Raw genomic sequence first — 21,814 nt, 5'->3', positions numbered from 1 at the left:
GCTCTGTTAAAGGCTTACATGGCAGGCGAACATTGCTTGCCGGCAACCGTGTGACTTGGCTTTGGCTTTGGGTCCACCACATTCCTACAACCTCTGTCGAAAGATGTAGATGATGATGATTTGCAGGTGCCAAAGCGCAAGGATTGTAGCTGCCAACCACTGTGCAGAGGAAAGACTGGCAACATGACGCTCAGGCGGCTGAAAGTGACAGCTCCAGCTCTGAGGACCACCACACGGCTGGGTACAAGAACACAGTTGGGTGCCCAGCGCACCAAACTACCCATTGGGTCCATGTCCATCCGCCCATGACTGGCCGCGACCCTGCCCTCCATCCAGGCACCATGGAACACTCATGTATGGGCCAAAGCCGCAAGAGGCTTCTCCACCATGCAGTTTCTCCCCACAAGGAACAACAGCTTGGGAAACTCTAAGCATCAGCCAGCTTGTAATGTATATTTGCCATTGACACCATGAAAGGTGTCGCGACTTGCTCGGCCTGTGGGTTAATGAGTTCCAGATGTTAAGCTTCATGCACTAGCCAACGCAACCAAAAGTCCAAACTAATGGAAAGGGCTAGGCAATCCACATATACACTTTAACACCCTATCTCATGTGTGACGCGGGAAGTCAACACCTAAATAGACTCGGAGGTATGGCTTAAAAGGCCTATACATGGACACAGAGGGGGCAACAACAATTTTTGGATAAATTACGAAATCCAGGACTTAAACTCAAGACCTTAGGTCCTGATTCCATGTTAAGCTTCATGCACTAGCCAACGCAACCAAAAGTCATAACTGATGGAAAGGGCTAGGCAATTCACATATACACTTCAACGCCCCTTTCACGTGTATGACTCAGAGGTATGACTACATGGACACAGCGGGGGCAACAACAAATTTTGGATAAATTATGAAAGACCGGACTTGAACTCAAGACCTTAGGCTCTAATACCATGCTAAGCTTCATGCACTAGCTAATGCAACCAAAAGTCCAAACTAATGGAAAGGGCAAGGCAATCTACATATACACTTCAACACCCCTTTCACGTGTGACGCTGGAAGTCACCATGTGAATAGACTCAGAGGGGGAAACACAATTTTTAGATAAATTGCAAAAGCCAAGACTTGAACTCAAGACCTTAGGCACTGATACCATGTTAAGCTTCATGCACCAGCCAACGTAACCAAAAGTTCAAATTAATGGACAGGGCTAAGCAATCCACATATACACTTCAACAGCCAACGTGCTGCAACAGCTCACAACACACGACATCACGATGAGTGTAATATGTGCACAACAAACGGTCCTATTTTGTCACACTTCGAGTGACAATCTCATTCCACCTAAGGGATCTCGAAGCTCCTCGGCAATGCATCTGGCCTCCACACTAACTTCGACAAGAGCCTGGCTAAACCCACCAATTGCGACGTTGACAAGATAGAGGAGATCACTCGCTTCTTTGAGCGCCAGATTGTTGGTTTCCAACTCAAGTACCTAGGAGCTCCAATGTCGGCATGTTGGATGTCCTCTTCCAGCAAGCCCTTGTTGACTGCATAGCGAACAAGCTGCCCACCTGAAGGTATGGTGCCTTGCACTACTGAAATCAGCTCTCTCGACATCCCAGTCCACCAGTTGCTACTTGCTAAGTCTTCACCCTAGAGAAACTTCGAGCAGATTGACAAGGATCAACAGAGGCTAGCTGTGGGCATTGTCATGTCAACTGGAGCAAGATATGCAGCAATCCATCTATCCATCTCAGGGGACTTGGCATCCACGATCTACCATGGATGGGGCTTGCACTACAGTTTGTTGGCTATGTCTGAATCATATCGACAATACAGCATGATGCCTAAGTGTAGGCGCAAGAAATGAAATGGCAACGGCAATCGAGATCTTGGGCTAAGGACACCCCCAGTGCTATAGGCATGGTGAGCATGATGTAATGTCATGCTTTGGCGAACGGTTTATGTGATTCAGCCTGTGGGTCCTGACACCCTTCACTGGCGATGGAGCGTGTATACTACCAAATACATAGCATCAGTATTTCACTATTTCTCCATTGTATAATATACAGCGCAACCATACAGAAATCTAAATATCATGCACATCACACCTAAAGATCTAGTGCGGAAGCTAGCAAGCTTCTACCAGAAGCAAGATTACCAAAATGATTTACTAAGTAAACTGAAAATACATGCTGAAATAACAAATAAAGGAACATAAGAAATCCAAAAGCTCTGCAGAACATATAACCAACACACAGCTAAGGATCGATAAGCTTCTAAATAATATTAATTGCACAGTAAAAGAAAAGGAGAACTAGCATAGTGCTAGACAAATATGTGTGGGGCAAACCAAATGAATAATTTTGACTTCAAATACAGAGGGGAGGGATACATGGACAACCTACCAGGCCACTGCTGCATGTTACATTTACACGACCTTCAACAGCATCTGCTATGCTTGTGATCTTCACACTAGAGTACAATTTTTTAACCTCAGAATTTAGCTCATAATTTGAGAAGACACCCTTTCCAAATTCAGTAGGAAGACTGTAGCTGCAGAGGCACTGCTTTCCAGACTGCACTTCACATATAACAGGGGTAAGAATTACTTCTGATATACGAACTGCTGATTGATGACAAGATCTGAAAAAGCAATGCAATCTAACAAGAATAAATATGCTTAAAATTACATCTTGAAAAGAGACATGAGGGAGAGTGACGTTGTGGAAGTCCTAGCAATGTCCTTTTTCATTAAACTTTATGACCATGATAGATTTACACTGGAAGTATTTTATTTATCAGACAAGCCAACAAAAGGTATTATGTTCGATAACCAAGCAACGAGGCTTGTTCGTTTTCATAATCTCTTGCTTACTGAGTAAAATTTCAACATTCACCTCAGACCGGAAGGTCCAAAAGTCAAGTGTGTGAATGACGGAATGTTAAACAATAACATCAATAGTCCCAGGCAAGTGGTCCCAGGAGACTAGCATGCAAATCAAGGCCAGCTGGGCATCATTCAGGATAGGAGGATAAAAACAGAAGAAAGTTGACTTTATAATCATATCCATGTGATAAAAAAAGAAGTGCAATGCTTGCAGTGTGATCTTACATATATAGAAAAAAAAACATACATAAAGAAGTAGATCATTCTCAGGAGTCAGAATTAGGATGTCTGTAAAGGGAAGGAGTCCAACCCGTGCCCTGCAAGGTACAAATCAGTAATATTAATACTAGTCGATTGAGTATCCAAAACCATGCACTAAAATCTACCTTGGGCGAGTTACGACAACTGGTGCAGCAGCAAATGCAGGGATGTTCCAACTTATGTGTGATTTAATATCGCCAAATGCTTCTTCATTAGACTCATCTGCTTGAATCCTTACAGCAAGCAATGTTTTTTGTTCATGAAGTAAAAAACAAATTATTGGCATCCCATCAATATCAGTTGCCAAGAACACCTGGTAAGAACAACTGAAGTCAATTTCAAGTAATAACAAAACAAAAGATGTTGCTACTGCAAATATCACAAAGTAGAACATAGGAGAAAAAGGAAACTGCGGAGACAGATATAAACCATCAGCTAAACAGGTTTGAATGTCTCTTATTCTCTTAAATTAAATTTTATAAAGCATGCAACAAGCACTAAGGAAAATGGACGGCCTATTCATCCAACTGATCTAAGTGGTCATAAATAGCTACACACTAAGAAAGGAAAGGTTAAAATTACTATACAAGAATTGCAGAAACATAATACAGCAGAACCATTTACATGCTATATTAAAAACACGATGTTGATAAAATATAACGAAATTCTTAATAGTTATAATGCATATAATGCAATAAAATAAAGTCAAACGGTACATAATAGAAGTGACCACAATAAATAATATTGACATGCCTAATTGCAAAAAAAAGTAAAGCCTTTTCGGTGTGAGAAAATTTGTACCGTGACTACTGTTGAGTAAATATTTGCTCAACAGAAACAGAACTAAGTCTTGTGTCATATGAGCTCGTATAATGGCAGGAAGGGGATAGAGGATATAGTGAACACTAGAGGAAGCAGATAAAGATGAAATAATTAAGTAATATCCTAACTTAATTCACATCTACGATTAGTTAATCCAAAACTAGGATGTATAAACATTCAAAAAAGAAAAGAGAACTGTAGTTTTCAATCATATTATACTTCATGTCCAGATCTTCTTCTCAATTTGGTACGTTGAATCATGTTGCAAGATAGGTACGCTATGTGCACTAATTTGGTATATACCAAAATGATCACTACAGCCTACAGGTACCCCTTTTAGATCAATGCTCTTAACAGCACCAAAAAGGATATATATAACTCAATTGCTTAATCACGCAGAAAATAAATAAAATAACATGCCTGAAAATTACACCAGCATTTAAGAAAAAAGGGTAATTTCTGAGCTCTGATAAGGCAGATCTTTTCAAAGCAAGGTTAAGCAGCATACAGGAAAGAATAGAAGGAGAACAAAGATGAAAAATGTGCTAGAGATAGAAAGCATGACACAAATGGAATTTTTTAAACATATAATTAGAATGGAGCAACCTTACTAGCAGCAGACTGGGAGCATTTTCCCTGCCATATCTTACGAAATGCAAACTTATGCTGGGAAATATCACGGGGAATTGATAACATCGCATTATCATCCATTGCTTCCTGGTAAGTTGCACCATCAACTTGCCAAACAGAATGCTGAAATTTTCCTGCACAAGAAAAGATAAATGCATATCCAGCCATAAAAAGACGGAAAAGTACAGCTCAAGAAGCCTACAACACTACCTTTATGATATGATGCCATTAGAGGTATTCTATCACTAGTCCATATAGTCTTTTCATCAAAATCTTTCATCATACTTAATCTGCTCCTTTCTTCAAAATATGTTGCCTGAAAGTGGTTGATCGATTACGTAACGAAAAAGCATTGGCGGTAAAAAAAATGATCATACTCTTATTGATGACAATTATGAAAAGCCATCCAGCCAATAATCTATGGATCAGGTAGCAAATTTCTACGGTCTGCACATGCCCTGATGTGATAGGCAGCAATTCCCTGCTAAAATGCTATCACATGAGTAACTATGTCCACCCTTGTATTTTTCACATAATGGTAGTTAGCAACCAATCCCTTTTCTCAAGGGAGAGAAATCAATCCCTTGACAATCCACCAAGTGTACATGAAGTATAAGGAAAACTAAGTTCATAAATATACCTGAGGCACTTCAAGTGGATGTTTCAAAATGAGATGAGAAGAAATAATGGTCCCATCAGATTTATTGGCCGACTCCGGCGTTTGGGCTTGGCATGCAACATTGTAGTTCAACCCAAATTCCTTGTTAGGACGAGTTAAATCCCGTGCATTTAGCAGTGAACTAGAGGATGATACCATGCGGCCTCCATCAGAAGATTTCTGAAGTAGAATACCGAATGGAAGAGACCATATTGATGAAACAGCATATGGCAGTGGAATACTAACAACCTCGCCTGCAACACAAAATGTTTATACTATAAGCACGAGAGTATTAAACAGTTCAGTGCTATGCCATTCAGCGTTATAGTAAAACAAGATAGTCTCACCAGTTACATCATATACAGATAAAGTATCAACTTGAAGAACGCACAGAAGGGCATCACTGAGTGCCTCCATACGACACCAGCAGGCCTACATTTCAGGTTAGGATGTGAAAATGAGCACCTATTGTAAGCAGCATGATTACAATTCAATTTCCATCGTCCATCATTAATTAAAAGTGGTGTGGAATAGAACTTAATTGATGAGTATCTCCTTCTTTAGTAGACAGTTTAACATTGGAAAAAAATTGAGGTCCAGAAGAAAAGTTGAATATATAAGTATGCTGGTAATAAAAAAACGGGTGAAGTACATTGGAGGGGACATTGCATTGAGAACCACATCCAGCAGAGGTTTTGAGTGTCAGTCATTGCCAGTTCAGCTTTGTTATTTCTAACTCGGACAAGAAATAAACAACTACTACCTCCGAAAAACGTCTTATAATTTGGGACAGAGGAAGTATATGCAAAAATTCTAGGAAGACTGTAATTTGTTAAACAAGGAAGACAACAAAATCAATGTACCATTATGACTGTATTTGGAGAAGCGTATCTTTTGTGAACTCGAGAACCAGTACTCCATATAATCCTGCAAGACAGGAGAGACATAAACAGGTCTTACTGACTAAAAGAATCCAACATATACAAAATGTAAGACCAATTAGAGTATAACAAGTTTTAAGTAAGTTTGGCATCCATTTAATGCAATTGGAGCTCCATGAAAGCTCTTTTGATGGGTTTTCATCTAGTTAACTGGAAACAAGCAGATGAAATCCCTTTGGTATGGAGGAGATGCAAGCACATATCGCAGTCTTTTGCTAGGATAGGCAAGGTTCATGCCATGCTTTTCGAAGAAATCCATCACTGTGCACGCAAGCTCTTAGTGCTTGATTAACAAGTGTGAAAAAATGATTTGGTGTTGGGAACAGGAAATTAGCCTGCTGGTGTGGAGACTTTTTAACCTCCCACCAACCGGAACTCAAATCCTGAGACAGACCGACACCAGTGCCATGACCTTGTTTGGTGAATGCGGGAGCTCCCGGTCAGTTTAAAAACAAAATGATTTGGTGGCCATTATAGAAAATGAAAAACAAAGCCGTGGGGCTACGACTACCTAAACAGATTACTATGTAGCAAAGTAGTGAGTGGAGTTCAACAATGGTTTCCCGACGTTCCTAAACAGATTACGCAGAGTAGATAAGAGGGTGGGGGGCGTACCGGTTGCCGCGTATGAAGAGCTCGTGGTCGCCGTCGGCGACGGAGGAGGAGGCGGCCTCGTCCTCAGGGGCGGGGGCGGGGGAGGCGGCGACAGAGGGGTCGAAGAGGAAGTAGTCGTAGTCCTGCAGCGGCCGCGCCTCGGGGCCCCCGCCGTCGGCCTCCTCGGCGGCGAGCCCGTGCGGGCGGAACTCCCGCAGCACCGTGAGCTGCCGCGACCCGATCGCCGGCGCCATCTCCCTCTCCGGCGGCGGCATCGAGGAGGAGGGAGGAGAGTGGGGAGGCAAAATGTGGTGTCGTCTCGCCCGGTGAGGGGAAACCGAGCTCCGTCGTCGCGCTCGCCGGGGGCCTTCCAAATTTTTTGCCGCGGCGAAGGAGGAAACTGAGGAACCCTAGTGGGGGGAACGAAATTTTTCTTTTCGACACAAAGTGGGGGGAACGAAATGTGGGGCATTGAGTTGGGCTTAGGCCCATTTTCCTAGTGGGCTGAAACGTGGTATACCGCACTTTCCTTCCAACGACAATATGGGTGCTACCGTGCAAAAAAAATATTTAAATAAAAACAACTGCGAGAATATACAAGTTTCTTTTTCGAGGAAAATATACAAGTTATATGTCTACAATCTCACGAATAGTGTCCGAAAGTTCAACATCAAATTCAATTTATGCATAAATAAAAATACAAATTTGGCGTGAATACAAAAAAGACAAAGCACAAAAGACAAAAATTCAAACAGTGTTCATAATTTATGAGATTTTGAGCTTCGTCGTCGCGCTCGCCGGGGGCCTACAAAATTAGTCCATTCAAATTTTTTTGTGAAACTTCCCATGAACTTTTTTTGAACTGGGTCAAAAAATTGACGGGTTGTTGTGGGCTCATCCATGCAATTAGGCACTCTTCATCAATCTAGGGCATGTTTGCGACTGCTCCGCTCCACGAAAATCAGTTTTACTCCACCAAATTCTCTTTGAAGCAGTTTCACACATGAGTTGCGGCTCCACTAAAGAGAATTTTTGGCTTACAGTTAACTCCACCTTTAAGAATAGGAATTTGGTGGAAAGGATCTATTTGATTGGCTGGCGCGCGAAGAAACGAAGGGTATTCACTTGCTGGTGGTAGTGGTGGATGTATTTTCCCCCAACTTCAGTTCCTAGAGTTTTTTGGAGCACCCTCCGAAGAGCTTCACAAAAAACAGGGAGTTGGACCCCGGATTCTAATTTTTTTTTTCGAAGCGGCATATTGTGAAGTTACCCCGTTTGGCTTGTGTTTTCAAGAGCGGAGCTGAATTTTGAGAAGCGAAGCAGTTCCAAACAGGCCCAAACAGTGAACTGACAAGTGGTCCCTGTAAATTCTTTTAATAAACCCCTAAAAACATGTTTAACCAGACGGCCCTCCATTGAATTTTACACTCAAAGAATTGTATGTTCTCCCTTTTTATGCGGTATATGCTTTTATCACGGTAATTAAAAGAGCTTGAAACATATGTCATCTTTATACATGATATCTTGTAGTGAGGCCGAGCACCCATGACTTCAGAGACGAAGAACGGAATTGCTTTACACACAACACTGTTTGCACGATCCGTGAACGATGCGTCCTCCTCAACATCGCTTCCTGCATGCATGCTAGCTCTTGATGCTGCCAAGTAGGATTGTGCAGGCGTCGGCCATAAATTTATGTCTGTGTAGCAGCGCTCGAATAAGAACACTCTGTGTCTTGCGATTTTCAATTGTGTTGCAACTTTTAAGGGTTGATTTTGTATATCTTCATATGTAGTGTGGAGACAGTAGTTATTTCACTTTGAACTTGTTTCTTTTCCGTTTGGTTAATGAAAATATTGGTGTTTCCTCTCAAAAGAAGAAAATGCTATCATGTTTTTCTTTTGTCATATTTGACATTTTTTGCTGTGAGCTCATCTAGGCAAGATTTTACACGCATTCATGTTGAAAGACCAACTGCCCACAAAGCCAGGTCGCACAGTGACGTAGGCCTACATTTTCTGCTGATTCACAAGGATACCACTCGTCACACGTCTACTACCCAAAGGTTGAGTCATTTCGTACCCCATAATATCAATACCGATGACAAGAAAATGCTACCATGACCTATTCACCTATACAAATTTTCGATTGTTCAGCAATAGGTCTAGCAATAAAACTCTTTCCTCGGTACATTTTCTGTCAGAGCGAAACAGTGCGGCATCACTTTATTAGCAATATATTGTTATAACAGTCACAGCATCCTTTGTTAATTACAATCCTTTACAGGCGAAAAGGGCGACAGTTTCACACCGAGCACTTGCCTCCCTGTAATGCTAGTCTAGCACAATGGTGAGCCGCACCTGCGATCTGAAATTATTTTGTAGGTCTTCTTCTTCCACTTTGGTGGTGGTTGTTTGGTGAGATGGTATTCATCTGGAGGAAGTATGATTCATCCCCCACGACGGCTACAGCTTATACACCTAGGTGCCTCTTACTGGTCCACCTCGTCAGGCAAGATGACGTTGTTGAGGTAGACGAGCTGCATTTCGTCTCTCCAGATCTGAAAATCATGTGCCAGAATCTTAGTTAAGGTTTATGGAAAAGGACTGGTAAGGCCATCCGAATCTGCATTACACAAAAGAGGAAAGGAAAAAGATGTGCATACCAGGTCCCTGAATTCAATCCTGATGGTGGGCACATTCGTTCTGTGGATATCATTCCCTGAAGGGCCTCTCTTGTAGTAGTTCTTGCCAATCCAATGTGCCTGCAAAGAGATCAAAGGGTCATTGCTGTTTTCCTGTATTTACATCTACTTAACTTAGCAAGCAAGGATTTGCTCAATTTTTTAATGAGAATTCTAGTCGTGAACATAACATGGCAATCCTCAGAACCACCAATGGTGCTCCAAAGATAAACAAAAGGAGGTCTGCTTACCTTGAGAGCATGTGAAAACCCTGATTGATACACAGAATTTCTCGCAATTTCACATAGATCACAAGAACTGAGCTTCCATAGCTGAAACAATACCACAATGATTATGAGCTCGTGATGCTTTTTGTGCATGAATGCACTGGTTCTGTACCATATTTCAAGTTATGTAGACAGGCGTATGTGCATACTGAATAACACACATTTATGCACAAGCACATACATACTTTTGCATGACGTGAAAAAAGGAAGGATAGTGAAAGAGGGGGTACCGAGGCAGCAATGCTGTATTCTTCCACCAATGGCTCTTTTGTCAGATGAATTTGCAATGGATCATCCGTGGACAGCGAGACATTCAGTCCTCGTTGGAAAAACATAGGAAAAGGGTTCCGATGGTAATCAAGAAACAAGGAGTTGTTGCTGAGAGGGGACATTGCCAGACCAATCTGATAAGATTCAAAAGCAATTTGTGAAAAAGTAATAGCACCATCAGTTAAACATTAAAAAATGTAAGTTCACAGTATTAAAAGAATGCAACCACATAATAAATTTCTCAAAATTTACACCTATGATGGAAACACCAAAACAGGCAGTATTACCTGACCAAGGTAGTACAGATATTGAAGCACAGGAGACTTCCTTAAATTGATTCCATGTGATATACTGTGACAAAGAAGAAATGTTGCTGCCAAGTGATCAACGTCTCCAGCCTGCATGACCATACCAATTAGAGAAAGCATAAATCCGGAATGTCAGAGTCGAACACTGGAATGTTGAAGATATTTTACCTCACCGGCATGTGGACGGAATTTGATAGTATTCATCCCCTTTGACTCACGCAGCTGAAAATTGAAGTTTTGAATATATGAATTACTTACTAGTAACATGTAAAGATAGAAGACGAATATGCCTACCTTGTTCAGTGTGTACAAGTTAGCATAGCAGTAGTATGCATAATATGAAAATGCCGGGTTGAAGACATTCGTCCATTCTTCAGGTGTAGGCATGTGCTTAGTTGGACGCCTTTCAGGTTTACTTTCATCATCAACCAAATCTAACCCTACGACCTGCAACGGCCAAGAAGACAATTGTTATAACCAACAGATTCATCTAGTTAATGGTGAGAATCAACTTGCCCCCAGTACTTCCTTAGCTCAGCCTCATACACCCACATACAACTCAGTTGTTCGATCGACCAAGTATATTCTGAAGAATTGGAAGTTCATAGTTCACAGATGAAATGGAAACTAGCTTACATGCTATGGGAGGTATAGATGGTTGTGTAACTAGTTTAGGCGAAATCTAACCTATGATATTTTATGCAGAAAACTAAGATAATCTAACCAGTTTAGGCGATTCCAGATGTTGCAAATTAAATAGTATATGTTTCAAATAAACATGATCTTTCTAGTAATGCCATGTGTATTTCAAACTAATACCAGGACCATCCATAGCACTGACAGCAAGTGAGCACTTGAAACAAGCCTACCGCCTTTGTTCAAGTCTCATGGATGTGCATTTGGGTTACTTCTGATACATACAATGGGGGCTTCCCTACAGTTTGTTTCAAAAAATCTATCGCTTGAATGTTTCATTTTATTTTTACACAGAGATTTCACAAAGTTATTTTGCAGACTTGTTCTACATTAGTGATTAGCAATCTTGGGTTTACATAAAAAGCAGATAAACAGCAGCCAGCAGATGGTAATGGCAGACACGTGTGGGGACAAGAAACACAACAGGGATACGATAAGCATCCAAATCAAAAACGATGACAACAGAGTTTCTGTACCTGCTTTAGGAAGACATGAAGCTGCGGGTGCGAAGCTGGATCAATAGTAACCTCAAACAGAGGAAGGAAAATGTTGTCAAGAAGATTTTGAAATGATGTAACAATGCCCATTTGCTGGTACACGTTATATAAGCGTGGAATCTGCAAAACAGTACGAGAAAATAATTATCTACATGGGATACTGCATATCAGAACATAATGAATAAAATACCAACTCTGCATCCATGGACATTTTGAGGACTTTGTTCATGCAGAAAGAATAATTTGTTCAGTGCAGTCACTAGATAAACTGATGGACAACATAATTAGGCACCCACAGTTTGTTTTTCAAGTATATATTTGTTACAAAGAGCAAACGGCGGAAAAAATCCAAAATATACTATGGAACACCCAAGAAAAGAAGGATGAACAAATTTTACCAACTACTCCCTCCGTTCAAAAATATAAGATGTTCTAACTTTTTTGTGAATCAGATGTATATAGACACGTTTTAGTGTGTTTGTTCATTCATTTCAGTCCATATGTAGTCTATATTGAAATATCCAAAACATCTTATATTTGTGAACGGAGGCAGTACCAGATTGCTGTGGGAAGTCACTATACAGAAATAATGGTCTGCAAAGTACAGTTCCCCGACTGCAAGAAATTATAGGAACTTCTTGTTGTAGGTAATAATAAATACCAGCAAAAGTGGAGAAAGGGTACCTGAATCAACCAAACAACATTTTCACTGTACAATTCATTGTTTACTATCCAACTCGCAAGTTGGTCCCACTCACTTTGCTTCCTCCCATAGATTGAAATCCTATATTCAGCCATCTGGTGAAGCAAATTAGAGTAGACTAAGTTCAAACATTTCAAAAAAGAGTTGCATCTGCATAAGAAACGGGGAAAATAAATAATCCAACTGATAGTTTTACCTGATACTTGCTTGCATTAAGGTCAGAAAAAACTTGCATCGTCAGCTCAGCAAGAAATCGTCCTAGTTTAAATCAAATAGCAATATAAATATCTCAAAATTTACCATGAACATTAATTTTTTTGATGAAGTGATTATAAGAACTAATCACAATAAAAAGCAAAACCAGTAAGACGCAACCAAAGAAAAGCTGAAGCTAAGGGTGGTTGCTTGCAGTTCATAAGCACAGGAGCTCATAAGCTGAGTTTGCAAAAAATATTTAGTGTTTATCTGGGAAGCTAATTGATAAGAATCAGTTCGGACTAGGCCTAGTTTAGGCCAGAGAACCTTGTGAAACATATAACAGAAAAAAAAACAATAGTGTGCCCTGGAGAAAATAAATACATGTTATTTGGTCTGGATGTACACTGACACGTCAGCATTTTGCAACAAAAAGAAGAGCCATATAATGATGTATTAACCTGACCGTGTATTTTTTTCTTGTCTACTTATAGAGCAACAAACACTGCTCACACTCAGTAAGCATTAAGTGGTATAACTGCACCACTACGCGGCTCAGCAGCTTAAAAGCTCTAGCTACCATTGTTGGCATTTGGCTATAACAAAGAGGACTAGCAAGTATATCAATTGACACTTTCTGGGCTTACACCATCAATCATTTAGCTCACAAGGTCCTAACTGTGTACTAATCATATGCGCCTGAGTAAATACTAAATTTGTGGAATTGTGCCTGAGCCGATATCAAGTACTGGTAACACACATGGCTTTTTAATGCTCAGTGATTGATATAAGTAATTTATCAGAAAATTGATCGGAATTCATCAGAAGTTGCATACTACACAATACACATGCATAATTGTCAATAAAAGCACTAGTTTGGATGTGATCATAGTGAAGGGGCAAAGGTGCAGTACATCAAGACAAATTTACCTGACTTTTATATAAACATGCATACATACATTTCATAGGACTTCCACAGGGTGAAAGGTTTAGGAGAAACTATGATGGTAATATAGAACAGGAAACATGGCATTCTGCAACAATATGTGGAAACTGCACAAAAGTGCCAATAACATAAATAAGCCATCCAGGAAAAAATATGACTTCGAAACAAATAATACCTTGAATAAGATTGTCCTGTTTAAGGAAAATCTCCCGTAGCCTACTTTGGCCACATGGATTGTATTTAAGGTTGAATTTGTCAAAACGATGAAACGTACTTTTGTCCGCATGGACATCTAGCAAATCAACATTCAAGTCATACCTAAGAAAAAAACAAGAAAAAAGATTAACCAACTGGCAGCGGAATCAGCATTACATATACACAGTGTAAAATGCAAAACGCACCCAGTTAAGTCCAAGCTTTCAAAAACCTCCTTCAAAGTCATATATGTACCATCTCTGAAAATGACAACCTAATTGACAGATCATAAATAATTGTGATTATAAGTCAACAGTCATGCTATATTTACTAAAAGGAAGTACGGCAGTGTTCAGAATAACATTCATAAATGTACCTCATCAGGTTCTTTTCTCAGTTTGGACTTGATGAATCTCAGCAAATGTTTCTGATTCATGCATGCTGAGTGGTGAACATGAGTGTCGACCTTCCTAACATTGTAAAAATCACGATGTGGTGCAGTTTTTTGGGCAAGAAACTCCCTGTCCGCGTTTAACATCAGATGAAATTTGAACTTCTGCAAGGGAATAAAAACCTATATCACACAAAAGACTGATAGGAGAGCTTCAAATGATTTCACCGAATCACTCAGGCCACAAAATAAGTGACTACATGATTACATGTTCTAGAAGATTCAATCGGTTATGGCAGACAGTTCTTGTGTTCCCCGCGGCAGTCATCCGGAGAACATAATGTAAGTCGGTGAAAAAGGTTGTAGCATCAGCAACAGGATAAATCCTTTCCGAACCTGAGAAAAAGGGAGAAATAAATGAGTCATAGGATGCTGGAATAGCCTAGTTAAGAACAATAAAGCAAACTGGCAAGAGTGCTTACGGTCTTTATCCGCATAGACTTGGACAACACCATCGACCATTTGGAAAACATGCTGAAACCACAATCAAGAGTTGAAATCAAGGCAAAACAGACAAAAAAAGGTATTGGGACAATGAAACAAGCAGAAGTAAGCTACCTCTGATTTTGGTTCAGGCACAAAAGTGAATGGATTAGGATTAGGTTTTGGTGTACAGGGGTCATTTATGACCTCCTTCTCCCATGGAGCGACCTCTTCTCTAAAAAGGTAACAATCTCTTAACTCGAGACACTTCTGAAGGATTTTGTAGACCTCTATTTCATCAGGAGATGGAATCTCTGGCATCAGACAGAAAATAATATTTAATAACCTTTCACCCATATATGGTACCAAAAAATCAACCCAGTGGGTCAGAAATTCTTGGAGAGAAAGCAACAAATAGATGATTAGTTTAGAAGCATCTACTCATGTGAATAACAAACAAATCTTGAGCGTGTCTAAGTTAGCTTGTGTGCATTCAAAAGAAAAGGATCACTAGCAAATCAAGAAGGGAAATGACAATTTGGCATTTGCACGATTTAACAATGTTCTTTACTTGCAGAAAGTTGACTGAAATGGAGAAATCTTACATATCCACATTGGGTATAACATGTGAATATTCTGTTAGAAAAATGCACTGTATTTGCGAAACACAAACTGCACTTGTCAAGCTTGTAAATACAACTAATATCTCCTTTCTTTTGCAGGAGAGTTAACTTCATTGCATACAATTTTTAGCAGTGTTGTATATATTCAATTGTCATACCATGAGGTGCAGTTAACAGCTTGATAAATGATTCTTGCTGAGGTTCTTTTCGAAGAATATCTGCAGCAACTGGATCAGGTTGAACCGCATGAAGATCATTGGATATACTATGAGACCGAGTCATGTTTTTTGCATCTAATGGTGTTCCAGCCCCATTCTCCACAACTGAATTTCCTTTGTGTTCTCCCTCCTGTTCAAGGATTAAACGTAAAAATGTAACTTTTTTCGGATCAGTTCCAGACTTCCAGTTGGTGTACCAAAAGAAAGTGAAGAATATATGCCTTCAACAGAATTGGTGCATATCAGCAAATAATACTGCTATTGCATTCCTAAATCCTAATTATGACAAAATCTAGCCAGAAGATTGATTATGCAACGTTACTAACTGTAGAGTAACTACCAGACAAAAGGTTGTTACCATTGAGTAACATTAAACAGGCTGACATTATTCTAGCACATCTTTCAGAAGCTAAAGATTATGTTTGATGCTCAGGCCTTCTATAATGCATCCCAATTGTTCACTATAGATTGTTAAATACATTCCAGCGATCATGATTCATTTTTGTAAGCATAAAGCAAGGCTATGCGGATACATCAGCTCATTAAATATCACATCTATTGAAGTCAAAATGACAGGAAAGGAAATAAAACTCTAGAAACAAGAGCAGATGAAACAATAAGAATAACTTAATGCTCAATAGTATGAAACAATGTTAAGTCATAAATTCACTTATTTCATGTTCATGATCTGCAGACTTCTGATATGAAAATTTATGTCAAGTCTACCCTAGCATAAATAAAAATATATAGAAGATGAGCATATAAGTAAGCCAGTAAGCGACTAACAATTATGACAAGAAAAGGTAGAACTGGATGGCAACTGGGTGATTGGAACTTACAAGATTTCCATTTGTGCTCGCATAGCCATTATCAAGTTTGCCGTTGACTTTCGTCGCGGCATCCTCATCTGACCCCTCTGCACTCTCTAAAGTACTTGCACTAGCAAAAGGGGACTTGGGTGAATTTGGTCTGATTAATCCAACCCGTCTGCTTGAACCCGAACGAACGATTTGTTTATTGCCTGCATTGATCATTAGTTGTTACTGCATTACCATAGATAGAAAAGAAAAAAAAGGGACATTTACAAGTCTATCTCCTGATGATTAAGCACCCTGTCATGGCACCAACAGCTATATTTTTCTTGAGCAGCCAGGGAGCTTGAATTTATCTTACAGAAATTCCATCTGAATTATGTCCGTAGAGTACATAATTTTTAGCACTAAATGTTTACTGCAGGAACACTTATAAGCATTGTTGAGGAAATCGTTAACTGGTAGCTGCTCGGTTGGCTGGGGAGTAGGGGATTAATAGGCTAATTGGCAAGTTAATCGGCCATTTAATCAATTACTCGGGTGATTAATCAGTTAATCGGATACTCGGTGACCCTACGAGTAGGGATTAATCGGCAAGTTAACTGGTTAATCGGATGAATTCTTGAACAGGGCTTATAAGATAAGAGTGCCACGTTTTATTCCTTGTTGCAAGGGGGTAAGCCCACTAAGTTATCATACCGACAGTCTGTACTACACTAGTCTTGTTGCTACCCGGTCCGAAACCTCACACAAACTGCCCCCAACCGCAAGCCATTTCACAACCTAGCGCTCTCAAGGCAAGCCCCAGTCCTATCCACTCTGCCGCACCCAGCCAGCCGCGCTTGCCCACGCGTGCAGTTAACAGTATATATAAAGACAAACGTACCCTCGGGCCCCACTTGCAGCCTCGGCAAGCCCGTGGGGATCTGCATGTAGGCGGCGGCGGCGAGGAGCGCCTCGTCCACGTACGGCCCCACCCCCTCCCCATCGCCGTCGTCGTACTCCTCCACAGGGTACCCCCTGGCGACGCCGCCGGCGGCGTAGATGGAGGAGAGATCGGGGAGCGAGGAGGAGCCGGCGGCGGCGCGGCGCGGGGGAGGGGGGTTCCTCCCGGCGGCCTCGCGTGGGCGCCGCCGCTCCCGGTCGCCTTTGGCGGCGGCGGAGTTGCGGACGATGTCGCCGCTGAGCTGCGCGACGGCGCGGCAGTGCAGGTAGTAGGCGGAGGCGGCGGCCGCGGAGGCGCCCACGAGCGCGGCGCAGGCGAGCTGCAGTTTGTAGGAGGCGGAGGCGGAGTCCATGTGGGGTCTAGTGACGGGCGGCTTGGGTGGGTTTAACGCAGGCGATTAGGAGGGTGAAGGAAGCGCAATGGGTAATCAATGAGGGCCGAATGGAGAGCGTATTTATAGGGGGCCATGAGGATGGTGACGGGGACGCCAGATGGGGTTTTTGGTCACATGATGATGTGAGTCACTGGTGATTATCAATAGGTTTTGCTGAGCCCCCCTTGGTTTGTACCCTAATTCTCAGAAAGAGAGCTTAGTTCTTGGTGAGAATAATTTAAGAGCATCTGGTGTGGTGGGGCAGGGAGGGAATCCAATGGGTGAATGTTTTTCTTATTTGCCTTCCCAAATGCTCTTTCATTGGCTGAAAATTTCTTTTGGGTCAGTCAATTCTAAAGAGAGACCCAGGCGTAGGCCCGAGGTTGAAGATAGGGGGCTCCGAGACAAGCGCCGGCGAGGCACGGGGGACACAGGCAAGGCCTTGATCAGGAGCGTCGACGCACCAGCGACGTCGCAGGTGGAGGGCGGGTGGGTAGCTAGGGGGTGGACAGGATGGTCTATGACCACCCTCGATTTTCCCCATGGCATGTATAGCATAGAGAAAATTAAGTTTCTATAGTGAAAATATATGTTTATGTGAACATTTGCATTATTGGACCGCTTAACCCGTTGGGTTGGTACACTACCGGTGGTGGGGAGCCGAAGGTTGACGGGTTAGGGGGGGCTAGTTCACGTAGAAATTTTGGTGCCCAGGGAGGTTTAGTAAGATGGTTGGGGCAGCGGGAGCATGACGGAGGCAACGAAAGAGGGTGGGGCGGCGAGGAGTGCGCGGCAGCACCACCGATGGAGTGTGATGAAGGCCGACTGCTAGACCATTTGCCGTATGCGGTACATGGACATCCAGTTTAAGGAAGAAGATGGACATTAGGTCGTGGGAAGGAAAACGTTTGGAGGAAGAAGATGGTGATATGGCCGTCCATTTCCAATCCAACGGCTCTGAGCTAATCGACTGAAACCAAATGTTTTTATGGCACCTAATGAACACGTGCTCCCATTTGCCTTTTTTTGGCTAGGTGAAAATTTTGAAATTTAGTTTGCCATGTTGGTTTCTTTTAGTTTAGCGGATAGATTGAAGTGTTTTCTCTTAAATCAATATCCTATGAAATTTTGAATTAATCCTCCGTCTATGGAGGTTATATATACCTGTCTGGGAGGGAAAGGCTAGTTTTCTCCCTCTTTCTTTCTATCCAGGTATGTCTCTCATCTTACTTCACACTCACTAATGTGTCTTCTTCATGTATGTATCTACCAACTTTGTTGGTCGGAGAAATTGGGAAGAGAAAACCAGGCCACGTCATATCTTCACGTTGTCCGTGCTTTAGTGGCTATGCACTTAATTCCTTTGAATAACAATGTAGAGGTCGGACCTGATTCTGTCTTCGTATTTCTTCCTTGTTGTCCTACTCTAAGCCATGTCGTCTCTGAGAAGGAATAGGGGTAGATGGTCCTTGTTCATATTTGACCGACTAGTGAAGTAGAGGGGGCTTGGCGGTTTCAGAACTATGGTTTCAATATTTTTATGGCATGTTCATTGTACAATTGTCTTCTTCGTCTTTCACATTCCATTGGTACAATTAAAATTTATTGAGGTTCTCCCTCTGGAGATACCAGAGCTGAGGTAAAAAATATATGTTTTCTTGGCACCACATACTCCATTCTCTTTGCCATTAGAAAGTTTACGGGCGTTGCCTCCTTGAGGGCTTTGTTTGGTTGAGGTGGATTTGAAGAGGATTGAGAGGGGTTTAACGAGGTTAAATCCCCACGAGTCAAAAACCGTCAAAATCCCCTCCAATCCTCTCTATTCCCCTTGGGGGAAAGGTTTACCGAACAAGGCCTCAATGGGTGAGCTCCAACTAATCTTATGATGCTAGTGGAACATCTCCCCCTCTCAATCCAAAACAAGTTTTAAATGGAGGAATCACGATAATTCTTCCTTGTTGATCCGTGGGACGGCACTGGACGTACGCAATATCAATGAGAAAGAGCAAATGTGTGGATAGAGAAACAACCATAGATGTCCTCCTTCATATAGTGTGGGGTAGTATATATCTTCATGTCTTCTCACACGAGAATGTGTGAGCTTGGGGACATTTCAAATTTTATCATATCGGAAGGTTGAGCACTTCATGTTTAATGAGAAAGAATGGTGAAATGTGCCTTTAATTAGTTGGGTGGGGTCAAAAGAGCAACAACGGGTATTATGCATGGTTGTCAGTTTTTCGTAGATAGCTTCACTTTTGAGTACACTTAGTGATATCTTGTTTTAACCATGTAAGGGAGTTGTATGTATTCGTATTAAGCTATTGAGTTATACAAGTTCAAGACTAGCGGCAAAAATCAAAGATGAAGGAAAGAAACTTAATGGTTGAACAATGAAAATAATTCTGCATGGCATGACGACTACACGACCTAGGGTTGCAGGGTTTTCTAGATATTTAGTACTAGCAAGTTGCCATGTCATGCTTCTATTTTTTTAAGGAAACCAATAGTGTATTAAATCGGGCCTCTACATCATATATAGATGCATATAACACATATTTGGTATAGTAGTTTATAACAACCTTACACCCACTGACTTAAAAAGTAACCCCCTAATTTTACAAAGGAAGAAACATGATAGACAAGTAAGGTTTCAAGAAACCAGAGTAAAGTAGTCGTGTCTTGTATGATGTGTCGTTAGTTGATGACGTGAATAGTTTTCTACCCACAAGATAACACTTTGTGGATGCTATAAGAATATAGGATATGGACACATTTATGATATGTAAATATAACATACTTAAATAGTTCCCAGAACAATGACTCGCTCATATTTCTTCTCCATTCCTCCCTCCTCGCCCTCCCTCGAGAGGTTTCCCTATCTTGCTTTCCCTCCTACGATGGTGTTGCCAGCTGGAGTGAGGATCAGAGGGGTTGTTGGGTCATCGTTGTAGGTAGTAGTTTTAGGCTTAATTAGGTCTAGGTTAGGTGTTTCCATTTGCGACATATGTCTCTATGCCGATATAGAGCTACTTTTTTATGCCAATGAACGGTGTCGGTAGGAGGCATGTTCTCGCCTCCTGCCGGTTTCCATGGTGGAGGGTGGTGGATGTGGAGACAACTCCCATAATAAGCTCAACATAGCATTGGATTGGGCAACAACGACATCATCTCCCCTTTTTCTTCTCCACCGTGGGGTCATAGAGGAGATGGATCTGTGTTTTTCCCTATCGAATTTGGTGCTCTTTGGGGATTGCAAGCTAAGTTGGTGGTTCATCATTCTCCTCCGACTGTTGCATTGACCTCGACCACCTAAGCTGAAGGTTGTCCTAAGAGGAGCCTCGAATGTGCCTCTTTCAACCTCCAGCTTGAGGCCCTTTCTCATCGCCCATTGTCAGCGAGGATTTGGTCGGAGACGGTGGCCAATGCATCCCCGATGAGGTTGCTACTTGCATAATGATTGGATTGTGTTATTGGTTGCATCCTTAGGGTCACGTGTGCAAAAGTTAAAGGACTTGTTTGTAATTTTTATTTCTTTAGAGGTACCTTATTGTAGTGACGTAATAATTTTACAAAGAAAAGGCCTACTTTTGGGGCCCTCGGGTCCCTCCCTATTGTTCAAAATGTATAGCTACCAGCTGGGTACAATAATGAGATCTTTTCCTATAGCACTCGTGTGTACATGTTCTTTCTTTACTTGCACGAATAATATTCTTGTAGGCATATCTATGAGATGACTAGGACATGCATATCCCCCCAGTATAGGCATGCGTGTACATAATAAGTGAATACAACAATGGCCATGTCACGTGAAAGGAAATTTGTAGATTGCTTTAGTTATCTAGCACGCCCAAGTGAAGTGTTTTAAAAGGGAGGTTAAGGCACACATGTTTGAGATGGGACAAAAACTAAAAGGAAATCTTAAGTGAAAAGATAAGGATAATGTGCACGTTAGCCTAAAAAATAGTTACATTAATGAGTTAGACACACTCTACTAAAAGAGATGTTTGTAGGACGTCTTTCCCAACCTTAAAAGTTAATGCGTCTTCTAGGCCATAATATACACGTTAGCAGGTTGATTCAAAAAAAGCATAAAACCAAAGTATGGTATCATCTCAACTTGATTAGATATGGACAAATGGATAAATGGCTCACATGTATCAAATCGATAAACATGTTACCTTGTATTTATTGGGAAATGCACGTATATGGATATCTTATCCATGCTTGTATATATCTGATCGTGCCTTTTTTCGTGTGGTCATACACAAATAAACACAAAATCCAAGCCAAGTAATCGTCTGGTTCTTGTTTAGTTGGCAAAAGAAATTGGATTTTGTGGAGAAAATGGGGGATGTTAATACATGCGCGCCCATGATCCATTCCC

The 21,814-nt window shown here is 41.3% G+C and overlaps 2 protein-coding genes across 2 annotated transcripts in view; both read right to left on the bottom strand.

Annotated features, from left to right (window-relative positions):
- LOC123052788 (anaphase-promoting complex subunit 1) overlaps nt 1–7,221 on the bottom strand; it is a 24,622-nt gene extending 17,401 nt beyond the window's left edge. Inside the window, exons 1-9 of the mRNA XM_044476129.1 lie at nt 6,823–7,221; nt 6,130–6,193; nt 5,614–5,698; nt 5,249–5,520; nt 4,819–4,924; nt 4,585–4,742; nt 3,282–3,469; nt 3,143–3,212; nt 2,414–2,584 (exon numbers count right to left, since the gene is read on the bottom strand). Of these exons, the coding sequence (XP_044332064.1) occupies nt 2,414–2,584; nt 3,143–3,212; nt 3,282–3,469; nt 4,585–4,742; nt 4,819–4,924; nt 5,249–5,520; nt 5,614–5,698; nt 6,130–6,193; nt 6,823–7,076 (1,368 nt within the window). The 5' untranslated portion in view covers nt 7,077–7,221. The remainder of the gene's footprint in view (nt 1–2,413; nt 2,585–3,142; nt 3,213–3,281; nt 3,470–4,584; nt 4,743–4,818; nt 4,925–5,248; nt 5,521–5,613; nt 5,699–6,129; nt 6,194–6,822) is intronic.
- A 1,782-nt stretch (nt 7,222–9,003) lies between these two features.
- LOC123052783 (probable AMP deaminase) lies at nt 9,004–17,484 on the bottom strand. Its single transcript, XM_044476121.1, has 19 exons — nt 16,995–17,484; nt 16,136–16,317; nt 15,237–15,426; nt 14,591–14,769; nt 14,455–14,506; nt 14,241–14,368; nt 13,958–14,137; nt 13,788–13,855; nt 13,562–13,704; nt 12,442–12,503; nt 12,227–12,340; nt 11,522–11,662; nt 10,644–10,796; nt 10,518–10,571; nt 10,329–10,439; nt 10,002–10,175; nt 9,736–9,816; nt 9,467–9,565; nt 9,004–9,361 (listed from the first exon to the last, which is right to left on the bottom strand). The coding sequence occupies exons 1-19, from the start codon at nt 17,404–17,406 to the stop codon at nt 9,293–9,295; spliced, it is 2,592 nt and encodes an 863-aa protein (XP_044332056.1). The 5' UTR covers nt 17,407–17,484; the 3' UTR covers nt 9,004–9,292.
- Between the last annotated feature and the right edge of the window lie 4,330 nt (nt 17,485–21,814).

Source organism: Triticum aestivum, chromosome 1A (genome assembly GCF_018294505.1).
Source record: "Triticum aestivum cultivar Chinese Spring chromosome 1A, IWGSC CS RefSeq v2.1, whole genome shotgun sequence".
In the NCBI taxonomy this organism is placed as follows: Eukaryota; Viridiplantae; Streptophyta; class Magnoliopsida; order Poales; family Poaceae; genus Triticum; species Triticum aestivum.
Note: the sequence above shows the minus strand (reverse complement) of the source record. Positions and strands in the feature narration are given on the sequence as shown.